At 40.6% G+C, this 24,581-nt stretch overlaps 1 protein-coding gene across 1 annotated transcript; it reads right to left on the minus strand.

Moving 5' to 3' along the window:
* Positions 1-21,534: 21,534 nt before the first annotated feature.
* DUSP21 (dual specificity phosphatase 21) lies at positions 21,535-22,140 on the minus strand. The gene has a single exon (XM_052663707.1). The coding sequence runs from the start codon at positions 22,138-22,140 to the stop codon at positions 21,550-21,552; it is 591 nt and encodes a 196-aa protein (XP_052519667.1). The 3' UTR covers positions 21,535-21,549.
* Positions 22,141-24,581: the final 2,441 nt, after the last annotated feature.

Below are 24,581 nucleotides of genomic sequence, written 5' to 3' on the forward strand. Positions count from 1 at the left end.
CTGTCAGAGGAGAAACCCACTCAATTATAAGAAAATAAATTTAACTCCTTTTAAACAACTAAATTCTTAACCTGAACTACTTAGGAATATGTAGTTCATTTATAATGTCAGTGCCACATAACCTATGCTGCTGCTGCTAAGTCGCTTCAGTCGTATCCAACTCTGTGTGAACCCATAGATGGCAACCCACCAGGCTCCCCCATCCCTGGGATTCTCCAGGCAAGAATACTGGAATGGGTTGCCATTTCCTTCTCCATTGCATGAAAGTGAAAAGTGAAAGTGAAGTCGCTCAGTCGTGTCCGACTCCTAGCAACCCCATGGACTGCAGCCCACCAGGCTCCTCCATCCATGGGATTTTCCAGGCAAGAGTACTGGAGTGGTTGCCATTGCCTTCTCCAACATAACCTATGCAGATAATAATAACTCACATAACAGTCATGATTTATTTAATCTTGTAAATAGAACTATACTTATCCTTTAAATCAGGATCAGAGATAAATTTAGCCCTTCCCACACTTACCAGTGTCAAAAAAATTATCCAACTCATGTCCAAACATACTGATGACAAAAACAAATATAGGGTTAGAGTTGAGGAAAGATTGGGAGCCAAGTACAGACAGACTTTAACCTGTTACAAAAACTTCAGTTGTCAGAATAGTTTTGGGACTTCTGGAAGAAGCCTTGACTCCCACACCCACCAGAAGCCTAGACTTCTACCCTTGCCAATCTGTAAAGAAGCACCTCAAATCCTACCCCACCACCACCAACTACACTGAGGAGCCTAGATTTCCATACCCACCCAGCATTAATGAGGCATCACTTCCCTTCCTTGTTGAGTTGGTGTCAAAGAAGACCTACTGAAGAGTCAGAACTGTCACCACTGCCCAGTGCTAACAAGGCCACCACTCCTATGGAAGCAATGTGGGGAACAGTAATGAGGCACCTATACCTCCAGACAAGCTTCCCTGGTGGCTCAGTGGTAAAGAATCCTCCTGCAAATGCAGGAGATGCAGATTCCATCCCTGGGTTGGGAAGATCCCCTGGAGGAGGAAATAGTAACCCATTCCAGTATTCTTGCCTGGAGAATCCTATGGACAGAGGAACCTGGCAAGCTGCAGTCCATGGGGTGGCAAAGAGTTGGACACGACTGAATGACTGAGCTCTCACCATGCGCACCTTCAGACATGGTGGTCTCAGTGGAGGCCTAGCGGGAAGCCAGAACTTCAGTTCACACCCAGTAGTAACAAGGAGACCCTCCACTTCCATCGGTGTTAATCAAGGTTGAGTGGGGAACCTGGATTTCTACTCCTGGTGGTAACAAGGCAGTTACCCTTCCCCAACAGAGTGATATCAAAAGAGACCTGCTAAAAAAGAATATTTAGATGAGAGCCAGAGTTTTATAATACCCACAATGTCCAGGTTTCAATGAAAAATCACTCATATGAAGAACTAGGATAATCCAACATTAATTAGACAAGACAATCAACAGATGTGAGCAATAAGGTGAATCAGATGTTCATGTTCTCTGACAAGGATTTTAAAGCAGTCATAAAAATGTTTCAGTGAGCAATTATGAATCCATTCCAAACAAATGAAAAACTAGAAAGCCTTAGCAGAGGAATAGGAAGTTTTAGCAAAGAAATAGAAGATACAAAGAAGAACCAAATAGAAATTTTAGAACTGAAAAATATAATAACCATAATTTAAAACAACGTATGGGTTCATCATCAGAATGGAGGGGACAGAGGAAAGGATCAGAGAACTTCAAGACAGAGCAACAGAAATCACCCAATTCGAATAACCGAGAGAAAATAAACAGGAAAAACAGTAGAGCCTCTGAGATCTATGGGATGGTAACAAAGGATCTAACATCTGTGTTATCAGGGTCCAAGAAGGAGAGGAGAAATATATCAAGGCCCAAAATGTATGCAAAGAAATAATGGTTGAAAACTTTCCAAGCTGATACAGTCCATGTCCTGAACTCTTAACTTGGAGAGTCATATGAATAAATTTTATCCTATAAAATACTGATGAGTGCTATAAACTTTACCCAAATTTCTGTGGATGCTCATAGAAGAGGCATCTTTATCAACCTAGAGGTAGCAGATAAAGCGCCTGGAGAATAAAAGATGAACTGTTGGGGGCTGGAGGATTGTTACAATAGTGAGTGTCTTCCCAACAGAAGCTGCAACAGATCTGCCAAAGCACAGAAGCCTAAGAACTTGAGAGTTCTGGTGAATTCAAGAAGTTGAGTATGGCTGTGAACAAAAGGGGAAGGAAAGAATTGGAAGTGGAAGTTGGAAAATTAGGCAGAATCATGAAGAGCCTAGTAAGGCTTACCTAAAGAATCGTACCAATGGTTATTGTGTTTTAGGCACAGAAATAGTAAGGTTGCTACTGGTGTCAGTGATACTGCTTTAAACAGATTTCCTTTCACCTGGGCTTGGTAGCTGGCACCAAGCTCAAAGAATATATTCTTAAAGCATTTTATTTGTTTATTTTTCATTGCACTGGGTCTTTGTTGCTGTGCTCAGGCTTCCTCTAGTTGTAGCAAGCGGGAGCTGTTCTTTGATGTGGTGCACAGGCTTCTCATTGCAGTGACTTCTCTTGTGGAGCACAGACTCTAGGCACCCGGGCCTCAGTAGTTGCAGCTTGCAGGCTCAGTAGTTGTAATTTGTGGGCTTAGTTGCTCCAAGGCATGTGGAATTTTCCTGGACCAGGGATTGAACCCATGTCCCCTGCATTGGCAGGCAGGTTCTTATCCACTGCACCACTATGGAAGTTCGTCAAAGAATATTGACTTATCTGGCTAGACCAGGAATCAGAAAACCATAACCTACTGATCAAATCCAGCACACCACCTATATTTGTACAGCCATTTCATCACACATTAAACTTACATGAACTTCAAATTTGGTTGTGTATAAATAAAGTTTTATTGGTATACATTCATGCTCATTCATTTATATATCATATATGGTGTTGGAGAAGACTCTTGAGAGTCCCTTGGACTGCAAGGAGGTCCAACCAGTCCATTCTAAAGGAGATCAGCACTGGGTGTTCTTTGGAAAGAATGATACTAAAGTTGAAACTCCAGTACTTTGGCCACCTCATGCGAAGAGTTGACTCATTGGAAAAGACTCTGATGCTGGGAGGGATTGGGGGCAGGAGGAAAAGGGGAAGACAGAGGATGAGATGGCTGGATGGCATCACTGACTCGATGGACGTGAGTCTGAGTGAACTCCAGAAGTTGGTGATGGACAGGGAGGCCTGGCGTGCTGTGATTCATGGGGTCGCAAAGAGTCGGACACGACTGACCGAATGAACTGAACTGAACTGATGGCCCCTTTCACAAAGCAACATAGAGTTGAATTGTTGCGGTAGAGAATGTATCTCATCTTACACATTGCTGCTTTGTGCCTTGCAAATCACAATGATGCTGTGTTTCAAGTACCACACATGTAACACCATGACTTTTTTTTATTACTAGTACATACCTATAAGTCAAAACCACAAAACAGAGAAAAAGGACTTCAGATGTTTATAAGGCATGGTGGTATGTGGACTATTTTGTTACCATGCAATAAGTATAGTTTTACTGAAAGAATATAATATATGTCAATATTATCAGACTACATTCATCACAATATTCCCAACTGACAGGAAAGCAACAGTGAGAACAGTTAGAGAATTTAAAGTGGAATATTTCATCATAGCAGAGTTTCTTCAGAAAAATATAAAAATGAATATGAAGCTGCAACCAAAGTAATTTTCTGAGTGGCTCATTTCTTAGCCAAATAAGGAAAGCAAGACTATTAGACTTTCAGCTAGAACAGTTGCTTGAAGAGTTGAAGACATTGAGAGCACTGTCAATAATCAGTTTAAAAACAAAGCAATTACTGAGTGGTTTTCCTTCACTCTTTATGAGTTAACAGGTAATACTGATACTACTCAGTTGTTCATTTGAAGAGTCAAGGCCTTGTTTGAAATAACTGAAGAATTAACTTCTGTGACTAGTCTGCATGGAACAATTACAAGGGAAAATATTTTCAAAGAAACTGAAAACAAACTGATGCTATATAACATGGAAAGGAACCTGCTAAGATGTGTTATAAGTGATAGTAGTAAAAATATGTATAAAGTAGAAAAATGCTTATCTGAACAAACAACAAAGCTTATGAAAATGTAAGGTGTTTAAACCCTGTGGCTATTTATTGTATTATTCATCAGAAATTACTTTGTGGTAATATTTGAACTTATCATTTGTTATTGAACCAGTAGTAGCAATGGTAACTTCATTCATTCTTATGGCTTTAACCATCATCAATTCTGTGAATTTTTATCAAAAGTAGAAACTGAATATCCTGACTTCTACCACACAGCAGTTCTTACTGTTTGGTTGTGATTCTTTTCAGCTCAAGAGCAAAACTGAGAATTATTGAATAAGAAGAACAGCCTTCAGCCTCTCTAATCAAGCTATGAATGGCTTTGGAAATTAGCTTTTGTGGGAGACTTGATAATATATCTTAATGAATTTCACCAATTACAAGGTAAAACAACACTTATACATGAAACTCAGACTTTAGTACAATCATTTTGATGATGAGTAGCGTTGTCTGAATTCCAAGTAATGTCAAGCTGCTTTATATATTTCCATGCTATCAAAAGTTAAAATAAGAAACATATTATCCATTCCTATAGAAATTTGCAGTAGATATATTTTCCAAGCTCAAACTGCAGTTCCAAGCAGCATTTTTTAGACTTCAATGCAAATGCAAAGGCAATTTCTATATTTCAAAATTAATTTAACTATGCAATTGAGTTTCTACCTAACCATCAGTTAAAAATGATTAACCTGCAATATAATAACATAGTAAAATACAAATATCAAGAGAAGAATCTAATAGAATTCTCTAAATGCCTTATATGCAATGAATATACTCAAAATCATATGCTCATGAATTGATGTCATTGTTTGGCAGTGCATTTTTTTTTCCAGAACATGTAAAGACATTTTCAAAAATGAAATACATAAAATCCCATTACAGATCAGCTTTAACAGATGAACATTTGCAAACTAATCTGATGATAGGGAATACTAATTTTGAACCCTAATTAAGGAAAATGTATTCCAAAAACAAAGACTCCTATTCTTCTAATTAGTAGACATGTATTACCAAAAACTGCACTCAGTTATTACTATTACATTTTAAGCATCATCGATAAAATATTTGTTGAAATTTGTTTCATTATGTTAGTATCTACAGAATATCTTTAATTGTGCCCCTTGACCTGCAAAATTTACAATATTTACTACCTAGTCCCACATAAAAAATTTGCTAACCCCTGACCTACCTACATGGTTCCATGCACACATTCAATTCAAAATGATACATTGCCCTTTGCCCCCCAAATATATCCTGGCTTAACTTCTCCAAACATTCCCTCGAATCTAGAAAAAAAGATTTCACAATATCAAAGACTAAAACTGACAGGTAACCTAAGGTTTGGATCTGGGTGAAACTGATGTCAATTATGAGGCAGATGGCCCTGAATGGCAGGATTAAGAAAATCCCACTCATGAATTACCTTGGCTTCATTTCCTCAAACACACTGAGTGAAAAAGGTAGTAAGCCACTTATTTAAGGCCCATACTCTATCCCCTGATGACCCACCATCTGCCTCCCAACTTAGAGTTGGTGTCTAAATCAACATGAGATGTCAGTTTCTCAACCTTTCAAGTGTGCTCACCAGAAAACTGATCCTCACCCCCACCTCCACTCTATGTCCTCTAGACCCCTCTATTTCCTATTTATCTAGGCAGATCGACAAAACAAGCAGGCAAGAAAACAGCAGGGAGATTGGGAGGAAAAGGGAGGAGACTTACATTTAAGAAAGTGCAGTTCCCATAACCATGGGCAGCTTCATGAGTGTGCAACCTATACAGCTGCACAGGGCCCTGTGATGATAAGAAGGGCCTTGTATTTGTTCAATGCTCTGTTGTCACTGCCTTGACATTCTTAATTTTTGAACAAGGAGCCCAACATTTTCATTTTGCATGTAATTTTCCTGCAGGTTATGTAGCCTATCCAGCTCAAAACTTTAAGGAAAGGCTAGCATCTTAAAGGTTCCCAAGAGAAGTCTGTGCTGGGAAGTGTATTGTGCTGTGTATTGCATTAGTAAAGAAGAGATACAAAAGGTAAAGTCAGACTGCACGGACATCAGTGTGCCCTCTAGCTACAGACTTGAGATGGAGATCCTGCCACTGCTTCCATAGACATATGGTAGGTTCCAAGGTAAACATCTCAATCACTTGTAGATGGATATTGAGCCCACAGAAAGCCTTGTCTTATTTGAAGATAAGGAGAATAATCAACCCAGAGCTAGAGGAAGTACACAACATCTAGAAAAAACAGGACAAAATGAGAACTCTTCCTCACCAGGATGATCCAGGAGAAAATTGTAGAAACCTGTTACCATCCTTAAAGTTTCTGCAAAATAGAAACAAAAGAATGAAGAGGTGGGACTGATATGAAAATCTAACAAGATGAAATGAAAACCGGAATGAATAGGGTAAGGAAAATGAGCAAGTACTCTTAAGACAAGCAGAAACAAAATTAAAGTACACACTGGAGACAGTAACAAGGAAAATTCATCCAGCAGAAAACAGAAATTGGTGTTAAGAACAAAGCTGATGCTAAAATATAGAATGGAGTGGAAAAACATGAAAACAGTGAAAGAACAAAGATAGCTGTGGAGAAAGAATGGAGAAAATGGAGAACCAACTTATGGTTAATTTGAGTTCTTAAAAGAGAAGCAAAGGCAAATGGAAGTGACATAATAAAAAATAAAAGCAGAAATTTTCTCTGTTAAAACACAATGTATGTTGATTGAAAGAGCCTGCTATATTCCAAGCAAAGTCAGTAAAAGAGGACTCGCAATTGGAAACATCGTGGCAAATGTTTTAATCTACAATATTAAAGTATCTATAATTGTTCAAGCAAAAAAATGAGATCATATTGCCCAGATAGAAACAAATGTCAGTCTATCTGACTTCTCATATCTAGAGTAGTATTCATCTGAGTTGCTTTTCAGGTGTAAAGATGTCAGAAAAACACTCTGCTAGTTGTGTGTGTGTGTGTTCATGCACTCAGTCACTCAGTCGTGTCTGACTCTTTGTGGTCCCATGGACTGTAGCCTTCCAGGCTCCTCTGTCCATGGAATTTTCCAGGCAAGAATACTGGAGTGAGTTTCCATGCCCTCCTCCAGGGGAGCTTCCCAACCCAGGTATCAAACCTATGTCTCTTGCATTAGCAGGAATGGCACCACCTGGGAAGTTGCTTCTCTGCCATCTAAGAGATCATAAAATAGATCATCTTCTTGAAAAAAATTTTCAATATTCAAAATTTTTCAATATTTTACAATATTTTTCAACCAACAAAGAGATGAAATTTGAAAAATAAAATTAAAAAAATAATAATAAAAATAATTTTGAAAAATAAAATAAAAAGCTCGGACTTCCTGGTGGTGCAGCAGTTAAGAATATGCCTGCCAGCATAGAAGGAATCTACCTTAACATAGTAAAAGCCATATATGATAAGCCTACAGCAAACATTATTCTCAATGGTGAAAAACTGAAAGCATTCCCCCTAAGATCAGGAACAAGACAAGGGTGTCCACTTTCACCACTATTATTCAACATAGTTCTGGAAGTACTAGCTATAGCAATCAGAGAAGGAAAAGAAATAAAAGGAATCCAGATTGGAAAAGAAGTAAAGCTCCCAGTGTTCACAGGTGACATGATACTGTACATAGAAAACCCTAAAGATAGTATCAGAAAATTACTGGAGCTAATCAATGAATTTAGCAAAGTTGCAGGATATAAAATCATTACACAGAAATCACTTGCATGTCTATATACTAACAATGAAAAATCAGAGCAATTAAGGAATCAATCCCATTCATCACTGCAACAAAAAGAATTAAATATCTAGGAATAAACTTACCTAAGGAGACAAAAAAATTGTACACAGGAAATTATATGACACTAATAAATCAAAGATGACATAAACAGATGGAGAGATATTCCATGTTCTTGGGTAGGAAGAATCAATATTGTGAAAATGACTATACTACCAAATGCAATCTACAGATTCAATGTGATCCCTATCAAATTACCAATGGCATTTTTCACAGAACTAGAACAAAAAAATTTCACAATTCATATGGAAACACAAAAGACCCCGAATAGCCAAAGCCATCTTGAGAAAGAAGAATGGAGCTGGAGGAATCAACCTTCCTGACTTCAGATTATACTGCAAAGCTACAGTCATCAAGACAGTATGGTACTGGCACAAAAACAGAAACCTAGACCAATGGAACAAGATAGAAAGCCCAGAGATAAACCCATGCACCTATGGGTACCTTATTTTTGACAAAGGAGGCAAGAATATACAGTGGGGCAAAGACAGCCTCTTCAATAAATGGTGCTGGGAAAACTGGACAGCTACATGTAAAAGAATGAAATTAGAACACTTCCTAATACCATATACAAAGATAAACTCAAAATGGATTAAAGACCTAAATGTAAGACCAGAAACTATAAAACTCTTAGAGGAAAACATAGGCAGAACACTTGATGACATGAATCAAAGAAATGACCCACCTTGTAGAGTAATGGAAATAAAAACAGAAGTAAACAAGTGGGAACTGATTAAACTTAAAAGCTTCTGCACAGCAAAGGAAACTATAAGCAAGGTGAAAAGACAACCCTCAGAATGGGAGAAAATAATAGCAAATGAAACAACTGACAAAGGATTAATTTCCAAAATATACAAGCAGCTCATACAACTCAATACCAGAAAAACAAACAACCCAAACAAAAAGTGGGGAAAAGACCTAAACAGACATGTCTCCAAAGAAGACATACAGATGTCTAACAAACACGTGAAAAGATGCTCAACATTGCTCATTGTTAAAGGAATGCAAATCAAAACTGCATTGAGATATCACCTCACACTGGTCAGAACAGCCATCATGAAAAAGTCTAGAAACAATAAATGCTGGAGAGGATGTGGAGAAAAGGGAACGCTCTTGCACTGTTGGTGGGAATGCAAATTGATACAGCCACTATGGAAGACGGTATGGAGATTCCTTAAAAAAAAACAGAAGAAAACCACCATATGACCCAGCAGTCCCACTCCTAAGCATATACCCTGAGGAAACAAAAATTTAAAAAGACACATGTATCTCATTGTTCACTGCAGCACTATTTGCAATAGCCAGAACATGGAAGCAACCTAGATGTCCATCAACAGATGAATGGATAAAGATGTTGTGGTACATATACACAATGGAATATTACTCAACCATAAAAAGCAACACATTTGAATCAGTTCTAATGTAGTGGATGAACCTACAATCTATTATACAGAGCGAAGTAAGTCAGAAAGAGGAAGATAAATATCATATTCTAACACATATATGGAGAAGGCAATGGCACCCCACTTCAGTACTCTTGCCTGGAAAATCCCATGGATGGAGGAGCCTGGTGGGCTGCAGTCCACGGGGTCACTAAGAGTCGGACACAACTGAGCGACTTCTCTTTCACTTTTCACTTTCATGCATTGGAGAAGGAAGTGGCAACCCACTCCAGTGTTCTTGCCTGGAGAATCCCAGGGACAGGGGAGCCTGGTGGGCTGCCGTCTATGGGGTCGCACAGAGTTGGACATGACTGAAGCGACTTAGCAGCAGCAGCAGCAGCAGCAGCAGCAACACATATATATGGAATCTAGAAAAATGGTACTGAAGAATTTATTTATAGGGCATCAGTGGAGAAACAGACATAGAGAATAGACTTATGGACATGGGAAGAGGGGACGAGAGGGTGAGATGTATGGAAAGAGTAACATGGAAATTTACATTACCATATGTAAAATAGATAGCCAAGGGGAATTTGCTGTATGGCTCAGGAAACTCAAACAGGGGCTCTGTGTCAGCCCGGAGGGGTGGGATGGGGAGGGAAATGGGAAGGAGTTTCAAAAGGGAGGGAATATGTGTATACCTATGGCTGATTCATGTTGAGGTTTGACAGAAAACAGAAAAATTCTGTAAAGCAATTATCCTTCAATAAAAAAAAATTAATTTTAAAAATATATACCTGAAGAGCCAAGGAAATGCACTGGCATGAGGGATGCATCTAGGTGAGGTGTCAAAATTCTGTAGATTGATTTAAGAATGAGAGCCTGATAGAGTTTACACCCAGGGAAGTAGACTACGGGACCAGAGTTGCCTTATGAGTTTTGCAGGCTTTGGGCACTTTTGCCTTTGTGGGAAAAAAATCTTAAATATTGTAATTTTACTACTGTATTGGAATAAAGATGAATATAATCCAAAAAAATAAAAAGAATCTGCCTGCCAGTGCAGGAGACATGATTTTGATCTCTAGTCTGGGGAAGATTCTGCATTCCTTGGGGGCAGTTAAGTCTTTGGGCCACAATTATTGAAGCCCACATGCACTGGAGCCCATGCTCCACATCACGAGAAGCCACTGCAGTGAGAAGTCTGTGAGGCGCAACTAGAGAGCAGCCCCTGCTCACCAGAACTAGAGAAAAGCCCTTGCAGCAATGAACACCCAGTGCAGCCAAAAATAAATTAATAAATAAATAATTTTTAAAAAACCGCTCAAGAATGGGGAAGTCATGGAAGGGAGCCTTGTCAAGCCAAAATAGAAGTGCATCCAAATAACTGCATCATATAAATCTCAATATGTTTTCTCAAATTGTGTTCTGAATTTTTTTAATAAGAAAAAACTATGTGAATCTTAAAACCTGCATTAACATTTTCATGAGTTAGATTGTAGAAGGAGGTAAAGATCAAATGTGCTAAATTCTGTATCTCAAAAGCATGATTCAAAGCATGCTGTTTCACTGTGGACCCAGCAATTAGATAAAAGTAAGTTTAGAAAAGCTTTTGAAAAACTTAAACATCCATGCCACATAATATATATACTATATCAACGCAGCAAATAGAAAGGTATAGTAAAAAGTACAAGTTGCCCCTTCCTCCAGGCAACTGCTTTCAACTAATAGAATAAAATGCTTTCTAAAACAATGGAGAAGATAAAAACAAAACTGAAAATAAAGAAAATGGCCCAGAAGTGTTAATAAATGTCACAGAACAAAATGGCATAAAAAGAAAGTTTTCAGGATTTTAAAATGTAAACCCTCTATTAAAAGACTTGTTGAGTAGAAGAAATTTAAGTATAATCTAGTTACAAAAGACATAGTATTTTAAAAACTACAGAGTCGTAAAACAATTATACTCCAATAAAGAATTTTTTTTAATTTAAACAAAAAGTAAATAAATAATGATTAAAATAAAAATTTTAAAATGACGTAGTTTGCTACAAAGTAAAAAATAGGCAAAGATATATTCGACAAATACAGACCAAAAATAAATGAAAGGGAGAGGAGTTGGCAATATTATTGAATCAAGATAAAAAGCATTAATGAGGCAAAGAGAACTTTATATTGATAAAAGGGTACAAATAGATTTCTCATTGTATTGATGTTCAATGCCAGACTATCATACTATCAAAATATATAATCAAAATTGTATTAGTCAATGTTCTCCAGACAAACAAAACAATAGAGAGAGATTTATTTGAAGGAATTTGCTCATGTTATCATGGGGACTGGCAAGTCCAAGGTCTGTATATCTGTAGGGGAGGGCCAACAGGCTAGAAACTCAGATAAGAGTTGATGCTGCAGGCTTGACTCCAAGATCTACAGGGCAGGCCAGCAGCCTGAAAATTCAGGCAGAGTTTCTGTGTTGCAGTCTTGTGACAAAATTGCTGCTTCTCTGGGAAACCTCAGTCTTTGCTCTTAAGGCCTTCAACTGATTGGATGTGGCCCACCCACATAATGGAGGTAATTTGCTTTAGTCAAAGTCAGCTGACTACTAATGTTAATCCCATCCACAAATACCTTATAGCTATATCTAGACTAGTGTTTGACCAGACAGATGTGCACCATAGCCTGCCAAGTTAACGTGTAAAATTAACCATCTAAGAAATATCAGGAGAAATTGACATACAGACAGTAGCACTATAAAACTAACATACCTCTTAGTTATTGGACATATCAAGCAGACCAAAAACTAAATTAAATATAAAGACTATGAATACTATTAACAAACTATATAATATACTATGGATTATAGGTAACTGTATATGAATATAACATATACTTTTTATATTATAAATTCTATAAATAGAATAGTGGTAGCAATCTGGAAAAAATGTAATGTTGGATCCATGTCTCACACTTTGTACTAGAATATATCCCACAGAGATAAATATTTACATGTTACTTGGAGAGCAATGATAGACTTTTTAATGTAATTTTGAAGTTTGGAAAGCCTTTCAGGGAGTGACACAGAACCCGAGTCATACAAATAATAAATAAATTTGAATTAAAAAGTTTTCTCTGCCTGGCAAATTCATTCTTTTTTAATTGAGTTCTTTTACTTTAATTTAGTCTTACTGAGCTGTAAGCATTTTTCTGTATTCCTATTTGGCCTGTGGGATCTTAGTTCCCTGACCAGGGATTGAACCTGCACCCTCAGCAGTTAAAGCACAGAGTCCTAATCACTGGACCACCAGGGAATACTTAGGCAAATCCATTCTGTTAGTCACTCAGTTGTGTCTGACTCTTTGTGAACCCAAGGACTGTAGCATACCAGGCTCCTCTGTCCATAGAATTCTCCAGGCAAAAATACTGGAGTGGGTTGCCATGCCCGCCTCCATGGGATCTTCCCGACCCAGGGATAGAACACGGCTTTCTCACATTGCAGGCAGACTCTTTACCAACTGAGCCAACAGGGAAGCCCTTCTAAGCAAAGCCAAAAGACAAGTGAAAAATTGGAGATAATATTTGAAATTCTTATCACAGATGCTTTATTTCTCTGAGTTTTTACGAATCAATAAGAAAAAAAGACTAACAATGTAATAAAATACTGATACTAGTAGCATGGCTTAGACAGTAAAGAATTTGCCTGCAATGCAGGTGACCTGGGTTTGATCTCTGGGTTGGGAAGATCCCCTGGAGAAGGGAATGGCTACCCACCCCAGTGTTCTTGCCTGGAGAATCCCATGGACAGAGAAGCCTTAGAAGGATACAGGAAAAACTCATAACATTAAGTGCCTTTGGGAAACAGAACTAGTTGGTTAGAGGACAGAGATGAGGAGACTTTTCACTCTATATGTCCTTAGGTACCATTTGAATGCTGAACCACAGTATATTACCTATTTAAACATTAAAATTTTTAAATGATAAAAACATGTATTAGAATCCTACCCATAAATAATACACTCACTATTCATAAGACATTTAATAAGAAAATCTCAGTGCTCTAAAAACAAAAATTATACAGGCCATCTTCTCTGACCACCATGCAATAAAGCTGGATATGAATGCAAACTCTCACTGTCCCCAGCGCAGACATACCTAAACTTGGAGCCTCAAGGGTTCAATCAAATTTATCACATATAACTTCTAACTTGGTCAGGTTCTATGCTCATTTCTTATTCCTTCATCATAGAGTCTATTGAAGAAAGAAGCCAACTGTGAGTCCAAATTCTAATACTGTTAAGCCCTATTTCAGAAAGTCTTATTAAATACACTTTCTGAACACAGATACCTGACTGAGACCTTGATACATCTCTCCAACTGGAGAGGACCTGGCAGGGAATCTGGCCAAGCACCAAAAGGTTACCCTAAAATTCATGTTTCCACTGCCTTCTCTCCCCTTACTAGGCATTTCTCAAAAGGTGATTAAGAGGTCACTTCTCCAAATGCTTCAATCTCATGAACAGGGAAATAGTGAAGGTGTACCAGAAGGAGACACAGAGGTAGCTGAAGATGGACTCTCAAGGACCCATAGGTAAACATAACCCTCTTACTGTATATCTTTACTTCTTTACCTCAATAGCATAGTCAGAACGGATAGTCATGTGATGTCATAGATGTCTCTTTGGTAATGTAACAGATATGACGGTAAATGCTGTAGCAAGCAAAAACTGTTTTAAAAAATTGAATGGTAAAGAGTCAAATGAGGGTGTGTTAGTATGTGTCTCAGTCACTCAGTTGTGTCCAACTCTTTGTGACCCCATAGGCTGTAGCCCCATAGACTACTGGGCTGCTCTGTTCTTGGGATCCTCCAGGCAAGAATACAAGAGTGGATTGCCATTCCCTTCTCCAGGGGATCTTCCCAACCCAGGGATCAAACGGTAGTCTTCTGTATTGCAGGCAGATTCTTTACCATCTGAGCTACCAGGGAAGCCCGTACGTTAGTATACTAAATTACAGTTTTCTAATAGCATGAGAAGTTGGAATTAAGATACACAAAATTCAGAAATAAGATCAACACTTTACTGATCAAGTTTCACATTCTGGGTAGATGATCTTTTATTTAAATGTTTATATGTTTAGAAACACATACAATGTGTTCCATTTTTGCCTTTCAGTCCTCTAATACCTGGTTAAGCTGTTCTTTTTTTTTTTAATTGGAGGAAAATTGTTTTACAATGTTGTGTTGGTTTCTGCTGTACATCAATGTGAATCAGCTGTAAGTATATGTATATTCCCTTCCCTCTTGAGCCTTCCTCCCACTTTCCCATCGCACCCCTAAACAGTTCTTTATATTAGATTTTCTCTGATGAAATAACTATTATGGTTTCTGTTCTCCTGATTCAACCTTGACCAATACCCAAGAAAACAGTAATTCCGATTAAAACTACCGTAACTATTAAAATGATCCCTTCAGAAGAGAAAAAGAAAGAATCTAACAATAACAACAGCAAAAAGCCTCTGAAGAAGAACTGTCACTGTGGGGTTGAGGTGGAGTGGGGAATGTCATTGGTCTATCATGTGATACTGGCACAGGAATAGATAGACAATGTAACAAACCAGAAGGAACAAGTTCAGTTCAGTTCAGTTGCTCAGTCATGTCTGACTCTTTGCGACCCCATGAATCACAGGATGCTAGGCCTCCCTGTCCATTACCAACTCCTGGGGTTTACTGAAACTCATGTCCATCAAGTCGGTGATGCCATCCAGCCATCTCATCCTCTGTCGTCCCCTTCTCCTCCTGCCCCCAATCCCTCTCAGCATCAGGGTCTTTTCCAATGAGTCAACTCTTCGCATGAGGTGGCCAAAGTACTGGAGTTTCAGCTTCAGCATCAGTCCTTCCAATGAACACCCAGGACTGATCTCCTTTAAGATGGACTGGTTGGATCTCCTTGAAGTGCAAGGGACTCTCAAGAGTCTTCTCCAGCACCACAGTTCAAAAGCATCAATTCTTCGGCACTCAGCTTTCTTCACAGTCCAACTCTCACATCCATATATGACCACTGGAAAAACCATAGCCTTGACTAGATGGACCTTTGTTGGCAAAGTAATGTCACAAAAGCAGACACAAATATTTATGGTCGTTTTGATAGCTTATGGTGAATGATGTAGGATTTGTGATCTCTGAAGAAGAAGATTTAGCTTCGGGATCCGGAACCAGGCTTGATCACTCAAGAGCTTTTGTGTGGCACAGTTTTATTAAATTAAGAAAAGGGACAGAGAAAGCTTCTGACATAGATATCAGAAGGGGGACGGAGAGTGCCCCATTCACTAGTCCTAGCAAGGGAATTAATACTTTTTAATTTGTTATTACAATAAATCAAAAGAATGTCTCAAGGTTGTAAAGATCTTACTAGACCCACTCCCATAATATACATTTTAAGATAACAGGATTAGTCAGGTTTTCAGGAAGGAGAAATATGTCCTCAAGCAGGATACATTATTGTTATATAATCCTTACTAAGGAATGTAGAAAAAAAATGTTTGTCCTTTCCTCCTTCTTGAGAATTCCAGACCCTTATCTCCTCCTTGAGAGCCCCAGACCCATTTTTCCTCCTCGGGGACCCCGGACTTAGTATCAACCTGCCTAGGAATTGACTCTCTCATTTTACAACATCTCAATATACTTACCTTAGTCTCAAAAGAAATGCAGGAAAAGAGAACCCCATCTGCCTGTCATCTCTTGACTCCTAAGCTGTGTGCTGCTTTGGGCGAAGTCTTTAACCTCTTGGAACCACAGATTTCTCATTTGTAGGATGCAAATAATAACTACCATGAAGGGCTGTTGAAAAGATTTGAGATATCGTCATAAAGTGCCCAGTACCGTGCATGGCATATAATAGCTTCCTAATTAACAGTTATTATTATTTTCTTTCACTATAACTCATAGTCTACTTTTACATGGTCGCAGTTTTTTTCCAAGTGACATGATCCTTTTCTTATCTGTGTGTGTCTCTCTGTGTTAGAGCACTTTATGCCTACTCCCCCCAAACTAGAGACAACTTTGCTATGGACTGAATTGTATCCTCCCCCTAAAATATGTTTAAATCCTAAACTAGCCCAGAACGTGACCTTATTTGGAAATAACGTTGTTGCAGTTGTACTAGAGTAGAAGGAGCCCCAATATGACTGGTGTCCTATAAGAAGAGGGAAATTTGGACACAGGTATGAAAGGACAGAAATGGTCTGGACCTAACAGAAGCAGAAGATATTAAGAAGAGGTGGCAAGAATACACAGAAGAACTGTACAAAAGAGATCTTCATGACCCAGATAATCATGATGGTGTGATCACTCACCTAAGAGCCAGACATCCTGGAATGTGAAGTCAAGTGGGCCTTGTAAAGCATCGCTACGAACAAAGCTAGTGGAGGTGATGGAATTCCAGTTGAGCTGTTTCAAATCCTGAAAAATGATGCTGTGAAAGTGCTGCACTCAATATGCCAGCAAATTTGAAAAACTCAGCAGTGGCCACGGGACTGGAAGAGGTTAGTTTTCATTCCAATCCCAAAGAAAGGCAATGCCAAAGAATGCTCAAACTACTGCACAGTTGCACTCATCTCACATGCTAGTGAAGTAATACTCAAAATTCTCCAAGCCAGGCTTCAGCAATACCTGAACCGTGAAATTCCTGATGTTCAAGCTGGTTTTAGAAAAGGCAGAGGAACCAGAGATCAAATTGCCAACATCTGCTGGATCACGGAAAAAGCAAGAGAGTTCCAGAAAAACATCTATTTCTGCTTTATTGACTATACCAAAGCCTTTGACTGTGTGGATCACAATAAACTGTGGAAAATTCTGAAAGAGATGGGAATACCAGACCACCTGACCTTCCTCTTGAGAAATCTGTATGCAGGTCAGGAAGCAGCAGTTAGAACTGGACATGGAACAACAGACTGGTTCCAAATAGGAAAAGGAGTTTGTCAAGGCTGTATATTGTCACCTTGCTTATTTAACTTATATGCAGAGTACATCATGAGAAACGCTGGACTGGAAGAAGCACAAGCTGGAATCAAGATTGCTGGGAGAAATATCAATAACCTCAGATATGCAGATGATACCACCCTTACGGCAGAAAGTGAAGAGGAACTGAAAAGCCTCTTGATGAAAGTGAAAGTGGAGAGTGAAAAAGTTGGCTTAAAGCTCAACATTCAGAAAACTAAGATCATGGCATCTGATCCCATCACTTCATGGCAAATAAATGGGGAAACAGTGGAAACAGTGTCAGACTTTATTTTTGGGGGCTCCAAAATCACTGCAGATGGTGATTGCAGCCATGAAATTAAAAGACGCTTACTCCTTGGAAGTAAAGTTATGACCAACCTAGATAGTATATTCAAAAGCAGAGATATTACTTTGCCGACTAAGGTCCATCTAGTCAAGGCTATGGTTTTTCCTGTGGTCATGTATGGATGTGAGAGTTGGACTGTGAAGAAGGCTGAGCGCTGAAGAATCGATGCTTTTGAACTGTGGTGTTGGAGAAGATTCTTGAGAGTCCCTTGGACAGCAAGGAGATCCAACCAATCCATTCTGAAGGAGATCAGCCCTGGGATTTCTTTGGAAGGACTGATGCTAAAGCTGAAACTCCAGTACTTTGGCCACCTCATGCGAAGAGTTGACTCATTGGAAAAGACTCTGATGCTAGGAGGGATTGGGGGCAGGAGGAGAAGGGGATGACAGAGGATGAGATGGCTGGATGGCATCACGGACTCGATGGACGTGAGTCTGAGTGAACTCCGGGAGTTGGTGATGGACAGGGAGGCCTGGCGTGCTGCGATTCATGGGGTCACAAAGAGTCGGACACGGCTGAGCGACTGAACTGAACTGATGCCCAGAAGGAAGACAGACACATAGCCATGTGACCACAGAAGCAGATACTGGAGTTATGCCTCTACAAGTCAAGGAATGTTAAGGATCACTGGCAACAACCAGAAGCTAGGAAGAGACAAGGAAGAAATCTCTCCATTTCCCATCCTGCACCTCTGACAGGTCTCAGAGGTATCATGGCACTGAAGAGAATTTCATTTAGGACTCTGGCTTCCGGAACTGTGAGAAAATAAATTTCTGTGGTTTTAAGCCACCTAGTTATCAGTATTTTGTTACAGCAGCCCTTAGGAAAGTAATACAAACCTAAATATTCTTCACAGGTGAATGCAAAACAACTGTGATACATCCATACAATGGACTACAACCTGGGTAAATCTCAAAGACTGAGAGAAGCCAGTCAGTGGAGGGAGAGGTGGTATCAATGGAGGTTGTATCCTGTATGATTCCATTTATGTGACGTTCTCTGAAAAGCAAGTCAATAAGATGGAGAACCAATCAGTGTTTGTCAGAGGCTGAGTGGGGCCAGAGTTTGACTACAAGGGAGACATGAGGAAAATTTCTAGAATCATGAAACTGCTCTGTGTCCTGATTGTGACAGAGGTTATACAAATATATGCATTGTTAACAGTGATAGAACTGTATGTTCAAAGAGAGTTAATTTCATAGTGTGGTAGTGAAAGTGTTAGTCACTCAGTCGTGTCCAACTCTGTGAGACCCCCTGGACTGTAGACTGCCAGGTTCCTCTGTCCATGGAATTCTCCAGGCAAGAATATTGGAATGGGTTGCCATTCCCTTCTCCAGGACATCTTCCTGACCCAGGGATCAAACCCAGTTCTCCTGCATTGCAGGTGGATTTTTTACCATCTGAGCCACCATAGAAGCCATGGTGTGTTAAATTAGGTATTAAAAAAAAAATGAAAATGGGCCTTCCCTGGTGGTCCTGTGGCTATGACTCCAAGCTCCCAATGCAGGGGGCCCAGGTTTGATCCCTGGTCAGGGAACTAGATCCCACATGCTACAACTAAGAGTTCTTATGCAGCAACTAAGACTCGGCACAGCCAAATTAATAAATAAAAATACATGCATATATATATATATATATATATATATATATATAATACACCTAAACAAATCGCTTTTCAAAATACTTGAAAAGAGATTTTTCTTCTGGGTTTCTGCCACAAAGGCTGCTTTGGGGGAATTCTGCCACACTAATCCTGGTCTTCTGCGAGCCAGTCTTTCCATCTGTAGAAGGACAGGATGAAACAAGAGCAGAGGTTTTCATAACAACCCCCCTCCACTCCCCCAAATTGCATCCCTGGGCACTCCTTTTGTGGAAGTGGGAGTGAGGGTCGGTTTGGAGAGAAAGGGTATTTGGACTCCACTGTGGTATGAACCCACAGGTCTACATCAACCAGAGTAGTTGTGCTTTCTGACTCATATATATTTTTATGTAGAGTAATTCAGGATTAGAATAGCTGCTCCCAAGCCAGAGTCATATACCTAGGGAATTTAAACAATCCTAGATTTCAGGGCCTACTTCTGGGGCCCACTCAATTGTCCCTTTGGCAAGTGTCCCCACGGATCCTAGTTGATCCCAGGGCTCTGGCTCTAATGGTCAGTGATTCTAAATAAGGCCTTTGGGTGGGGAACAGGGAGCCCTGGAATGGTGCTTCTTGCTTTTACACGGATTAAACACGGTGATACAAAGGGAATGCTGAAAGGGCTCTGAATTTAGGCCTCCTGTGAGATAGGGTCTGAAAGAAGCTTACCCCATTTGTTTTAGAGGCAAGATAACTTTTAGAAAGAGTACTCTATACAAAAAAAGGGGCCATACACAGATGGGGAAAAGGCCCTTATGAGGATGGGTGTGCTGACCTCCAACTGGCAGGGCCAACAAGTAACCTTAATAACAAGAACAGCCTTTTCCTTTAAGCAGGAAACCATCTGCTTGCTAGGTCTCACGCTAAGGAATCTAATCCTCACAACAACCCTGGGAGAGACAGGCTGTCATTGCTTTGACAGGTGAGGAAATAGAGGCTCTGAGAGGCCCCAGTCACAAGGGGTGGGGTGACAGAGTCGAGTCCTGGCCAGCAGCTCCAGCCTACTACGCAACAGCCCATGAGAGCAACACAGGCCTGGTGTCAGGCAGACTTTGTTTTAGCAAGTGCCTTGGAGAAAGGGGGCTTCCCTGGTGGCTTAGACGGTAAAGAATCTGCCTGCCAGTGCAGGAGATGCAAGAGACACGGGTTCAATGCCTGAGTAGGGAAGATCCCCTGGAGAAGGAAATGGCAATCCACTCCAGTATTCTTTCCTGAAGAATTCCATGGACAGAGGAGCCTGGCAGGTTGCAGGCCATGGGATCGCCAAGAATTGAACACGACTGAGCTACTAACACTTTCACTTAGGGAAAGGAATTAATGTTTCTTTCTCACAAAGGCTGGTGGGGGTTGCTGAGGGCTCTTGGGGCCCTTGCCATATAGTAGATCACTGGAAAAAAAATCTTTTTATAAGCTTTATATAGTGGGATTGGGGCTTCCCTGGTGGCTCAGTGGTAAAGAATCTCCCTGGCAATGCAAGAGACTCGGGTTCAATCCCTGGGTTGGGAAGATCCCCTGGAGAAGGAAATAGCTACACACTCAAGTATTCTTGCCTTGAGACTCCCATGGACAGAAGAGCCTGGCTGGCTACAGTACATGGGGTTGTAAAGATTCGGACACAACTGAGCGATGAAGGACACAGTGGAATTTTTTTTTGAAAATTATTTTATATGCAAATTGAATTTAGAAAGCCAGAGTTGGGTCACTGCGGTTGAAGGTGGGGGCAGGAGTACCCCGGGGCTCCTCCAGGACTCCCGGAGAACCCCAAGAAGCCCACTTATCCAGTAGGTTGGCACTTACTGTAAAAAACATGTACAGTCAGAGACACGTACCATGTCTAAGGCTCTGGCTTTGGGTTGGGAAGAACCAGGTGGGGTTGGGGGTGGAGGTGGGGAGGGGACACTCACCCCTGCGCTAGTCAGCCTCTGGCTGGTCCCAGGCTACGGGTTCATCTGAGCTGAACACCAGCTTGCCCACCCTCCCCTCTGGCCAGGCCCCAGCAGTCATGACCCGCCACTCACAGGATAAGAAGCATTGCCACCATTTTCCATTTAATGAATTTTATTCTTTAAAGATAAGCAGACTAAGATAAGAACTCCAGCCTCCTCCTTCCCCCCTTTTTGCTTGCCCATCTAAAAAGGGGTTTCTAGTTTCTTTATCAATTAAAGTTCAATGTTCACCTCAGTCAAGGTTGGTGCAGGATCTGAAGCAGAAGCTAGGAGCTGTCCGGAATGACTCCCATCAGCTTCATCAAACAGATTTCTTTCTCATAGACGTCAGGAATCATTCCCATTGAGGAACTGATCATGTGAACAGTGTTCTTGCTAAACAGCTTGAATTCATAGTGGATAAGCTGCTCCCAAAAGCCATTGTTGGGCCGGATGATGGGGCGGCACGACTTGGTCCACATGTGGGCGTCCAGCAGCGACATGGAGTGGTACTTCATCAGGTAGGCGAGGCAGAAGGTGGCGGAGCGGCTCACCCCGGCAGCACAGTGCAGCAGCGTTCGGCCTTGCTTCATCTCCACGCTGTGGATGTGATCTGCAACAAAGTCAAAAAACTCGTAGAGGCGCGAGTTGGGAGCATCCGCCAGCGGCAGTTTTACGTACTGGATGTCTTCGAAGAACGTGTCGGTCGCCTCCACCGACACACTGATGACGGTGGTGATGTGGTTGGTAGACAGCATGGCTTTGTCCTTGGCTGCCACAGCGTTGCTGAGGAAGAGACTCTTGGTTATCTGGGAGAGGCCATGGGCCGCAGGCTGCCGGACAGCCTGAATTGGAAACGGACACAGAGGCGTTGTCATCGAGGCGGTGGCACAGCGGTCTCTGCGGTGTCCCAGAAGCGAGTTCAGGAAGCAACAGCTCTGTGATGTCTCTGGAGAGGTTCTGGGCGACAGTATGCTGGTAACCCACTGGTCACTCTCCTTCTTCACTCCGCCCCCCGATTCCCCTTCCCCACCCCACCTCCCGTCCCTCGAGGGCGTCACAATTCCCCATGGCCCTTCCCATTGGTTCCCATGGCAATGGCAGCTTGCAACAGGGAGGACTTGGCCGCAGAGCCAGATCTTCAGAGAAACCCCAGATCTCTCTTATTAAACTTTCTTCATAGTTACTTGTTTTCAGAGCCGAAATTCTTATGTCTCGATGTTTTAATGTTCTGTTACCAGATATCTCTTTTATGTTTCAATTATTGGACCACTCTGTACACAGTGTCTATTTTATTAGTGTTGAAGAACAGGGTTTACCCTTGTTCTGCAAAGTAACAGTATCATATTTCACATTGGGGCACAGCATTTGGCTCCTGTGATATGCTAATCTCTATAAAACTGCAGGGAGGTAGGGGTTTCCGCTGGCCTTGGTGACCTGGCCTGATACTTCTTTGTTGATTGTAGCCGTAGAATTATGCTCCTGCTCTCAACACATCAGGACTGTTAATTATAAGGGAACATTGCTGATACATAGCCCTTTATGGTGAAGTTGGCCTGTGGTGAACAGTTGTGACTAATTTAGCTATGTCACTGTCTATTTGTGCATACGGCCCGAATGGTTTACCACCTGATTCTGCTTTATTACCTGAAACAACAGCTCAAATTATCTTGTCTACATTATCCCAAAAGAATGCCCACCTGCTTTGTAAACAGCACGTCATTTTAACCACTACTGATGGTCTCTTCCCAGTAATGTTAAAAATTCTGGAGCGAGTCAATGCTATGTCATAACTGGGCCAAAAATAGATTTTTAAAATGCTCCCTGAGATTTGCATTTCCTCTCATCTAAGATTTTTGTAGGATTTGAAGATTTGAAACAACTATAACCTAAAACTAACAAATTATTTCATAGAGCAGCTCTGAGATCCATTACTTCCCCATCATTCCTTATCATTTTGGGTTATGTGCAAACTTTGCTCCTTAAACTTTAAAAATGTTATAAAATTATTGGGGCAGCGGGGCTCCCCTGGTGGCTCAGTAGTAAAGAATCTTCCTACAGGAGACCTGGGTTCGATCTCTGGGTTGGGAAGTTCCCCTGGAGAAGGAAATGGCAACCCACTCCAGTATTCTTGCCTGGAGAATTCCATGGAGAGGGGAGCCTGGCGGGCTACAGTCCATGAGAGTTGCAAAAGAATCGACTTAGCAACTAAACAACAACAACAACAAAATTAGAGGACATCCCTGGTGGTCCAGTGGTCAAGACCCTGCCTTTCCAATGCAGAAGGTGCGGGTTTGATCACTGGTAAGGGAAATAAGATTCCACATGCAGTGTAGCCAAAAGATATATATTTTTTAATGTAGTAAAATTAACCAAAAGAATTCCATACACTATTCTCAAAGACAAGTGTGGCTCATATTAGATTCATGTATTTTTCCAGCCAATATTCTGTGATGCCCTTTTATCTGAGGGATATTGAATATCTTCAAACTCCACTGTAGATCTTTCCTTGGATGGATGAGGAGATGATGTTTCCTCCTCTTGAGTTTGTAAACTGATCACTTTTCAAATTTCTACTTACCTTTACTTTTTCTTATTATTTAGGGGAAAAAAAATGTACAAGGGACTCGCTTAAGAACATACTCTCTACCTGACACTGGGAAAAGACCCTGAGTGTCAAGAATCAGTTAACATTCCAATTTCTCTATTCAGTAGTCGAGGCCCCTTCCTTTTTAATCTAAGCCTGCCTTTCTAATCTCATTCATTCATTTACTCACTAAATTTTTCTTAAGAATCTATTGTGTGCTAGGCATTTTCACTTTTATTAATCTTCAGTTCTGACCAAACAAATCAAATGTTCTTGGTAATTGCAACATACGCATTCCTGCTTTCTTACCTTTGCTCATGCCATTCCTCTTGCTTGAGAAAACGTTCTCACTCCTGCCTGTTTACTGAATCCTTTCCAGGCCTCAAGAATGAGCTTGATTAATTTAAAAAAAAATCAGCTGAGCATCCAATCTGTGTCAGGTACAGTTCTAGCGTTGTGTAGATCCAACACAGCACACCCAGGCTCAGATATCAAAGAACTTATAGTTTAGTCTGAGAGATACATAATCATGAAAGAGTCTAGAAGAGAGGATGATTCATTGTTTTATGTGTGTGTCTGCTGGGGCTAGGGGGTGGTCGGTGAGGGGGGAGGATATCACGAAAGGCTTCACAGAAAACATGACCTGGAACAAAGCTTATTTGTTCATTTGTTTGCTTTTCTTATTTATTGTTTATTCTGTTCACGTTTTTGTTTTGAAAAATTTCAAACCTA

The sequence above is a fragment of the Budorcas taxicolor genome, chromosome X (assembly GCF_023091745.1).
Source record: "Budorcas taxicolor isolate Tak-1 chromosome X, Takin1.1, whole genome shotgun sequence".
In the NCBI taxonomy this organism is placed as follows: Eukaryota; Metazoa; Chordata; class Mammalia; order Artiodactyla; family Bovidae; genus Budorcas; species Budorcas taxicolor.